Source organism: Botryllus schlosseri, chromosome 5 (assembly GCF_051294905.1).
Source record: "Botryllus schlosseri isolate E-star chromosome 5, Bs_hap1, whole genome shotgun sequence".
NCBI classification, from domain to species: domain Eukaryota; kingdom Metazoa; phylum Chordata; class Ascidiacea; order Stolidobranchia; family Styelidae; genus Botryllus; species Botryllus schlosseri.
The window spans coordinates 5,272,610-5,283,218 of NC_137240.1; the positions used below are offsets into that span (position 1 = coordinate 5,272,610).

General features: G+C 40.8%; 1 protein-coding gene and 1 long non-coding RNA gene across 2 annotated transcripts in view; both read right to left on the bottom strand.

Moving 5' to 3' along the window:
• The window catches only part of LOC145438745 (uncharacterized), a 139,299-nt gene that overhangs the window by 20,572 nt on the left and 108,118 nt on the right, over positions 1 to 10,609 (bottom strand). The window lies entirely within an intron of this gene.
• LOC145438743 (glutamate--cysteine ligase regulatory subunit-like) lies at positions 5 to 1,624 on the bottom strand. Its single transcript, XM_080316097.1, has one exon. It carries the CDS (start codon positions 1,484 to 1,486, stop codon positions 617 to 619), a length of 870 nt encoding a protein of 289 aa, XP_080172223.1. The 5' UTR covers positions 1,487 to 1,624; the 3' UTR covers positions 5 to 616.

The following is a 10,609-nucleotide window of genomic DNA, read 5'->3' on the forward strand; positions in this document are numbered from 1 at the left end:
CAACTCTAGAAAAGTAGGAAAAAATATACACTTGTTAACAAGGAATGCATTGTCTCGTTCACTTTGGCAGGATTGCGCCCAAAACTGTGACACTGACATTCACTTGTCTAGTAACGTACCATGTAGCTATGAGTAAGCGAGTAGTTTGTCTGTCGGTATGCGTGTCCTTCAATTGAGCATGGACAATTGGATATTGTAGGCATGCACGAATAGAACAAATCCAACTTGTCACATGGTAATTATCAACCGACTAAATTAACGTGTGAAGACACTTAACATCAACAGTATTTCGATATAGATTTGAAAGAAGAGGGATAAAAATACGCAGATAGCATGATTAAAATGATGCATTCGGTAGTAACATAAAATGTTAGATATTATATAAATTTCGATCTGTCAGATTAAAGCCACGATATTAAGAATTGCGGGCATATACAAGATACATTATCGTCGTCATTTATTAAATGATCGCTCACAATAGCGGATATGCTTGGCCGCGTTGTTAACAACGATATCAGTATCATTGTATTACAGACATTGCTATGCTCAATGTACAATGATATAGCGAGGTAATACGGATAGAGACATAAGAAACATTTTCAACACACAAACATATTCAGTCCATGTATCCCTCTCCGCCTGTGGTGACAGTGTAGTACCCGTTAGATAACCTTTTCCCCGCTTCTACAATATAACCCTTACTTCGTACGATTCCACGGCATCGCGCAATGGCTGAATATCTTACGGCGTACGACGGAAGCCATTCGCTTGCTGAAGTACTGTTTGGAAAATTGTCTTCCATTATTGCTTGGAATGACTTCTCAGGGAGCATGTCAGCGGCGTCGTCATGCGATAAAAGTTCGATATCATACTCTTCGGAAAGCTTGATCAAATCGTCTGGTACGTTAAAATCATGTCCAGTTTTGATCTGGTCAATCGTGGGTTTCACGGTCGCGCACCGGTATAAATTCTGCATAGCGGTCTCATCAAAATCAGTCACGCCGATGTGTTTGACCAAACCTTCTTTTGTCATGGCTTCCATCTCGCGCCATACACTCAACGCTTTCGAAAAACTGCCTTCAACGTACGCTCCCGGTATGGTGTCAGGAAAAGAAACGACAGCTGAATCTAAATGGCGTACGCCCAAGGTTTTGCAGACGTTGTCGACAGCGTTTCTCACCAGCTGTGGTTCCACTTCGCTGAGAAATATCTTGGCCGATATTTTCAGGTTTGAGCGTCTTTCGTCGGTGTGGCTCCACGTCAAGGCGTCGTTGGTGATATTCAAAGTATGTATTGGTTCGGGAATGTTCATATATTCCGGCCCTACCGAATCTTTCCAACTTATGAACGTCTTTTCGATGGAGTCAGCCAGTTCATCTGAGCTCTTCTGACCTACACGCTTCTTCAAAGAATACGAGTTAATAATATTCCCTGAATGGATAACCACAGTATCGGCTTGGTCGACTAGCATCTGAGCAACATCCATCCTTCAGTGTGTACAACTGTACATATGCTACAGAAACAGAGCTATCGCTTCCAAAGCTACACAACTGCAATTGCTTGCTGTGCGAGACCACGTTTTATACGCGATTCATAAATGCTGAATCACTCTTCTCTCGAATTCCAAGGTAGAGTAGTTTAGTCACGTGGATGCGGTCTCCTTAGTAATTACCTTCTATATTCAGCTGCTCGAACTAAGAACGACACAATAACGTACTCGCCGGTGTTTAGATTTACGGGAAATCGGGGTTTATGCGAGATTTACCGAGATTTCGTTATTCTTGTACAACTATGACCTTTCAATCTTCTGAACCAAACTCTCGTAGACATGGATTATCCCGGCAAGGTCAAAGTCAGGCGAAAAGCTGCGTCACTGCAGCTGACCGCTCATATAGAATAGCCTAAAGGAAATATGAAGCGTATACGCAGTGTTACGTAATCATCCCGTATTGTGTATACAATTCAGATGAGGTACTACTTACAAGAATTCGGTTACCAGACTGATACTACACGTCCAGATATTGACCGCTGAAGAACAGTAGGGGATACCACTTAAACCACTTATGCATTATAAAGCGACACTTTATAACATTGAAGAATATTGACAAAACTCGCCTAGCAGGTTTTAATGATGAATCATATCGAGAGACCGGCGGTACGCATCCCCAGTCATCAATGCAGCAAACGTGTGTGTGACTGTGTTTGTGTTTGTGTATGCACCGCCAGTTCGCCAAATGTAACGTAACAGTAACATCACGCTGCGAGTGGTATGTTACGGCGAGTTGTTACGTGAGTCTTCTCTGAAATGATTGTCAGTTTTAAAACTACAGATCCATTTGAAACCATGTCTGGAATCCGCTTCAAACGTATATCCCAAACTCAGTGACGTATCATGAATTACAGTTACGCCAAGATTTATTATCGGAAATTCAGGACAATGACTGAGCATAATTTCAGTTACCATCTACTCCATACCATCGATACTGAATTCCTTCAGGAATTCATATTCGGGGAAGGTTCAAGAAAGGTTTTTGCTACATGATATCGTAATATGGAATACGATTATTGGCCATTGGGTGGATGGGTATACTGATAGGTAGGTATCGGTAACCAATGGGGCTATTGGTGGCAACATCGAAAATCGAGACCTAAACTAAACTAGAAAAAGGTCAAATAACAGACGAACAAAAACTTTGGTATCGTTGATTACGAACACAAAAGGGCGGTAGTGGTTGTGAATCTCACTTTTGGAAAAGTAAGTCGGGTCTATATGTCCTGGTCGGGCCGGTTCACATTCAAAATTCCAAAACTTCTCCACGGAATGCGAGTAACCACGCGAATTCCAAATCAATCCAACAATCTCGCTGTGATTCCTAACTGATAATCAGACGGGATAAACGCGGGACGTATAGATCTGCTTCGATGTATCGCACATTGGCCGATTTATCAGCATCAATCAGGATTGTTATACCGATCAAAATCACACCCCAAATACTAGAATAGTATTCCTAAAACGGGTGATTCCGTCTCTTACATGTAATTTTGAGAGAAAGTGGGTAGGTAAATCGATTCGGGAAGCATAAACATACCAAGGGGCGTAACGGGGGTAATGCTAAGCCTTCGGGCCTATTTTACAGTTTATTGCAAAAAAATGAATTTTCGATCGATGGACATGATTCAACGATGTACTGTTGTTGACTACTATGCAGTAGCATTGGGATCAATTTATTTCGAGTCACTGCACATTTTCAGTCAAGTCATGTTTTTAGTAGGCCATGGTCAAGTATGTAGTCAAGTCATTAATAAATTTTTCAACTGGAGTCACGAGTCAATTCATGAAAACTTACAGAGTGACTCGAGTCGAGTCATCTCATAATCTCCGTTTTCGAGTTAATTTGAAGTCGCAAAACATTTTCAGTCTGAGTCGTGTGAGTTACGTGCAGATGCAGATTATTATCATCAATCATTCAACTAAATGTTATATATATTTGTGCACCTTGGCTTGTATACTCTCATGCTCCAAAATCTGTGCAGGAGTTAATTGTGAGTTAGAATTCAACTACGATTTCCGAAACACGGGAACCGGTCAATATTGTCATGGAAAAGCTATCTCACATTCTTGATGTGCGTAATCCTAGCAGTACTCTCAGATATAGCCCAAGGTGGATTCACTCGTGTATTATATCCGATACACGCAGTTTCTCATTAAAAACAGTTTCGAAAGATATCTCCCACGAACAAGCGTTAAGGCGGCCATTATAATCATAATCAGTGCTTCCATTATAAAGGTATGTCCAGATTTATCGCTGCACCGCATATTTGCAGTGCGCATCATCAGAATGTTGACGGCATTGCATTATTTGTTCGATCAATAATATTTGCATATAATTTCGTATACATGTCTTATTGGATGTATCTAAATGATGAAATATCTTTCGTTTTCAAATGTCAATTTCCCAATATTTCCGCCTTTCAGCGGTACACAGATCATGCACAGAATCAACCATGAAACTCCCGCAAATTTTAGGCTTGAAACTGGATGTTAAGTCCTAGCATATTAAGGATGAGGTGACAGTAACCTTAACGAAGAGGCATATTTTATTGCGCCCATGGTACTTTATAAGGAACGCATAGCCCATGGGCGTACGTACGCATAGGATACGTGAATATTGCCAATTCGTAAGCTGTTGACTCTTTCGTAACCATTTATTACCTTCAGGTGTTTTATACGACACTGTCGATGCAGGTGAGATGAAGTAAAGGATATCATGATCGGCATCCAGCCCTTAACCCATTGATGAGCGCAAGGAAGATATATTTCTAACCATGAACTCAGGCGAGGACTCGGCTCGCTCATGGGCCCGGCGTGGTGCGATGGTTAGCCTATTAGCTGGAATTGCTAGAGTGTCCCGTCGTCTGCTGTTTACATGGAACAAACAAATTGTTGACCCATCATTTGAAAATGTTTAATCGTGGCAATTGACCTGCGGTTAAACGAAAGTCAGGCGGCGTGTCCCAATGACAATAGACGCGAATCCCAAATGTAGGTGGGCAAGCAGCATGCCATTAATCATTAACATGGGTGTGATGTAGGTGTTTTCCACAAAACTTCGTATAAGTTTCGCGATATGCTATAGTGAACCTCGATTGACGAGTCTTAGTCACTTTTATACAAGATGTCAATGACGACCTTGATACTAGGATGTTTCAGTCACAGAGGTATAATAACGAACCAACGAGAAATACGTTTTATGAACAACATTTTCGATTCAAAATCTCGAGTGATGCATCATTTCCAACGTACGCAGTTGCAATTGCAACCCCTCGGAATTCTTCCTATTTAGATCTCGTCACTTAATAAAACGGCAAAACACACTCTTTAAGGTTGAGGAAAGCCACATTCGAGTTACGCGTAGTTTACATGAAGGATATAATTGAAAATGCGTCTTAGATAGTCAGAATACTAGCTTATAGGCCCATGTAATGTCCAGCTACAAAGTGGCGTGAAAAATATATGCATATGATGCGCGAAAGAGCGAATAATTTTATGAATTTGGAGAATAATAGTTTTGTTTGACAAGTCGTAAACGGTGGTATCTTTATTGGGATATGCAATTTATGCAAGCTTAATATTTAACGATCTGCCCGTTAGAATAAAATTTAGGACTTACTGTTGAGTGTCCCTGAGACCGCCGATGACACTATCATCCGGTATGACTAAATTAAAGAGACATACACAAAGTTAAAATTAAAGATATAGTAAAAAGAGTGCGTTAATCGTCCTCAGGAGTAAAAAGTTACCTCCACCGCAAGCGACATAAAAAGCACTATACATATACAATGCATATTCTCGGACACCACTCCGACATGATCAATGTGTGCTCGATTATTCAATAATTTGCGTGCACCGCACTGTGGTTTTAGCAGGAACAATTGGCGTATTTGGCTGTATTATACATAGTATGATACTAGGCTTACCATACGTCCTCTTTTAAGAGGATTTGTCCTCTTTTTTGACTTTTTTGAAAGTGTCGCCCTTTTGTCCTCTTTTTTGAGATTTTGTCCTCTTTTTAGAAAATTTAGGTCAGATTTAGAGGAAATTGCGAGCGATATGCCGCAAATTAGAACAAAAGTTAAGCTCCGGCGGGTATTTCGGAGTGAAAAACGGTGATTTTAGCTCTGAGCGAAAAGATGACCTTTTTTTAGTCATCCTCCTGGCAATGTATAGAGAAAAACGGTATTTTGAGCTCTGAGCAGAAGTGATGACCTTTTTTTTTAGTCAACCGATCACGAAGTGGGAAAAATTTACCGGTTTTTGAGAATTCTTCTCCGGTTTTGCATGTCTGAACTTTCTGAAAAAGTGTCCTCTTTTTAGATTTCCAAAATATGGTAAGCCTAATAGTATGTAACTTCTCATCTTAGAGTAAAGTGGCGTAATTGTTTGTTTGTTTGAGGTATTCATGGCGTTTGTCCACTATATACTATGGTCATTTACACCAGGCTAATTCTCATAATTTATATTCCGTAGCTGTCGACTTGTAGCACGGTCCACTTCTAGGATTTTATAAGACAGCGCTTTTACGGATGAGATCGCGAGGAGGAGCCCAGATAAACCATAGGTAGGAATCCTGGAGTCGACCTCGAACCCACAACCCATTGGTGTTGCAGCTGTGGATTATACCACTACGCCTCTCGCCACCACTTCACAACCCCTTGTGTATGTCTGACACCTTTAGTCGTTCGGAGTTCCGTGATCCAACCGACTGAATTATATTGGTCGAGAGGGACTATCTCTCACAAGGCCGTTCTTCAGTCAGTCATTTGAACCCGAAATGGGTGATTCCCACACGATTTGGCAGAGAGCCTTTATAGTGCGTAAGTCTCGGGAGCAACCAAAGTCTGAAACCATCGGACGGCCAATCATGCGGCTGTTATAAGCAGTTGACTGAAGATGATGTCTATAGCATCATTGATATCAAATGTTCAAGATACTCGTTTTTTTACTCCAGACAAAAAGATTTTTTAAGTTGAAATTATATTTCTATTGCAAAAACTTTCACGGCTTGTCGGACTACAATAACCCCAGCATCTTGATATTATACTCCATTCAGGGCACATCAAATATTTGATTTCACAATAGTAACAATAGTGAGAAGATGCTGAGACATACCACGAGCGAAAATAGTGATACGTGATTCTGCAATTCCCTTTCTTGGGCCATTGTTTGATTTCATATCGTACCGTGAGGATATCCTTTCGGGTAAGTTGTCTTACACAAAAGCGATATCGCTGACATATTATTTCCATGACCTCAGTCATATCAAAGTAAATTAAAATTCTCCAGTAAACCGCGGATGACGCAGCAGATCCTTAACTTGTGCGAAGAAATTGACTTTCACCGCTGGAATTCTGGATTGAAACCGCTATCCTATGACATAAGGTCACCACCGACCTCATATATTTCACGATTCACATCATGACTAGCACAATTCCCATGAATAGAAGAATACTGTTGCCGCATTGTAACCAGGTGGGCTGAAAACTAATCAAGCAATGTAGGTCTCGTAATTATAGTTGTAACTATTTATTAAAATATCGCCTTGTAAATCCATCGAAGTGCGGGCAGTGTTGACTTTACACGCCTTGAAGTCTTCTTGTTATATCAGTCACGCGACTTTCATGGTGTGAGCACGCGCGCGACGCGTGGGCTACGCAGTTATGCTGCATATTGCACTCTGGAATAATGAGGTTAGGAAACGTTTGGCAATCATATTTTGTTGAAGATCACTATTGCAACGTTCTCGAAGTACGTATGTAAATATCAGACCGCTTCATCTCGCAATGTGTTTGTCAGGTGCGTAGTAGCGGCTAGTTTGCTTTGTCGATGCATCCCTGCATACACGTTGAACGAAATATATGGGCGTGTCTTCCGTGAAATGCTGCTGCCGTTAAGTATTCAGCCACCACCTCTTGACCACGTGATGCGATGGAATGACTTGGCAGTTTCACCACCGTATGCACTGCACGAAAGAATTTGCTGAGCAACGCAGCTCGACCTCTCTTGCACGGAGTTAAGCTCTTGAACTAATCTTCAACGTACAATTGAATAATATATTCATACTGAAATAAACACGGATATTTACGGGTGGCACTCGTCAGGGGTAATCTGTACCTCCAAGACGCTTTCGAGCTAATCTTTGCGGATCGGGCGCATAATTTCACGGCTCTGAGCCAATGCAATGCTCATAAATTTAACGCAAGAATCCCGTCACTTCTTAAAATCCAGACATTCGCATCCAGTGCGCGTGGATTGACTCTTGTAAAAGCGTTCAATTCGTGAAATTCTTGACTTGCCGCAGAGATAAACCAGGTGCGTGATATATCTGCTGCACTCACGTTTGGCAAGGAACTTAAATTCTATCCATTCCCGATGATGACGTGGAGGATGCATGATTTCCTAACGGCCCAAAAGTACTTCCCGTAAATAATCACATTCAATGAAAGACCCCGCGACAAGAAATCAGTAAAGTACAACCATGTCCCCTGATAATAAATACTACACATTGATTGATTGTTTTGAAATTTTCGATTGCCCTTTGTTCGATAGCATTGTTATGTATATAAGCACGCATTCCACATTCCATTCTTTTGTCGATATCCTGTCATTTGGAACGCTGCATTTGATGAAGATCTGTTTCCGCAAAGCTATACAACTGTGCAATGCACAGTGTGCATTGTGTAACCTGCGTCCCTTAGAGCAAATGTCTGTGGCGTGCGAAAAGTAGCAATTTTGAATTGTGTGCGGCTAAATTGCTTTCTATTTTAGTTTGGTCTGGAAAGTTCGAGCTTGGAGCGTGTGCGCTAAGAAAATGGTTGAAAAAGATGACAAAAAGCACTGCGGCCCGTGGTTTTACACCGATATTAAAAATCATCTCTCCTGTCAAATACTTGCATATCTCTGGGTAACAGGACTGTGAGTTGTGCCTTTAAAATATCGACGGAAATATAATCGGACATATCCGTAAGAGCAAACAGATACATGTTACCTGCGCTAACGGACCATATAATATACACGGACCATATAACCATATAACAGGGTGGTCATTAATGGTCATATCATATCTATATTGGTGAAAATTTACCCAGCATAAAGGTATCAGAGTGTGCATGGAGTGCCCTGCAGAACATGTAACGTGAAGGAATCGGTACCGTATCCCAAATTTGGTAATTCGTTAACATGTTTGATCATTGCAAGTTCAGATTTAATGTCATGCTTCTTTGTTAACACTGAATACGTTGATGTAACTTTCTCTAAACTTGGACGATGAATCGGCAGATTTTACGCCCGCGAGTAATGAATGGAGGAATGTGACATCTCGGACCTTCGAACGGAAATAATCCTCACGGGAAATAGTTTACTCTAAGAAAACTCGTAGGGCGCGTGAGCGATAGTGCCAAGTCACGCACTCGCCAAAGGAGGTTCTGGAATCCCCATGGATTTCTATCGAGGGGAATTCTCACCATGACGAAGCACGTTCGCGCTGAAAGACCGAATGACATCAACCATGTCTAATCTTACCTTGCGTAACAATAGGACTTCAGAAAGCCGCATACGTGCTGTGATCATATTTTGCATATATTTTCAGCGCGCAAAGGCATGTGCTCTCAGAACACGTGAAATAAATCATACTTCCCAATAGAAGCTATTGATGATGAACCCCTGCAAGGGTTTGATATTTCCACGCCTAATCAAAAGAGGTTTATCGTATTTCAGACTATATTATATACATATTAAGCATATAAATGAAAGTGCTCTCAAAACATGCCAAATGCGTCATACTTGCCAAAAGAATTTAGTGGTGGTGAGTCCCAGAAAGGATTTGGATATTTCTACGTTTAATCAAAATAGGTATGCTATATTTTGATGCTGTTTTATGATTGTATTATGATTGAATTATTACTTACCATATTTTCTTTACACATTAAGCATGTAAACGAATGTGCTATCGAAACATGTCAAATGTATACGTTCCAGCAAAAGCTATTGACGATGTACCCATGAAAAAGTTGCGCGATGGTCATACTCAAATGAGGTATGGTATGTATCCTAGATATACGATATCGTTTTGGTATTCCAACCAGAACACGTCTCATAAAGGCTCGCATTATCACAGCTGGAGGACCTGTCCTAGGGTGACTTGTTGGCGAATGATAACAATGAATAATGTCGATTGAAGATGTAATATGAGAGTGTTGACACCATCACTGTACGTATGCGACTTCCGAATATCTTCTTTGTACGGAATCTCTCTGCGCGATTGAGAAATACTGAGCACTAAATGAAAGCGTTAAAGCCGTTGTATCTCGAAACAGTTCCGTTTCGTGGCATTGCATTCATTCTTCATACAAGTATCTCGTTTCGAAACTACAATTCATAAGCCGTAATGGACTAATAGTATGAAGGCCAATGTAAGCCTTTCTTTCATACATCCCTCCGCGATACATTGTATCACCATAAAACTAATAGGGAAGTAACTGCTACCCATTGAAGGTGGTTTGTGCTAAACACTGCGGACGTATGACATAGTTGCGCACTACCGGTTGTTAGCATTGAAATAACCCGTACCACCAATCCGTCCTACTATATATATCTTACCTATATGGGCCTAGATCTGCCCACTGTTTTGGACACTTGCGGGATATGACCGCATATTATAATGGCATTTTCTATTTTGCGCATGTTTGGATTTTGTATTCACGCTTTTACATACACGGATGGCATAATTAGTATGAATTTGATGAGGATGACTGTATTAGGAACATGAGCTGCCTTATCGGGGATATCATATGTTTCTGTCACTAACGGCGGCCGCATAATAGGACGGCGATATCACATTTTCACGTGTTACGTGGTAGGAAAGAATATAGTAAACACATGACTGCTGATAGAGTGTTAAAATGCAAGAAATTGGTTTTTACCGACCTTTCTCTGTGATACATATTAAAACATAGGTCGACCGGTTATGATATAGAGATCTAGAAAATATAAGATTTGATACAAAAGATATGATGAGGCTTCACTATATTTACGATGCATATTTGCGGTATG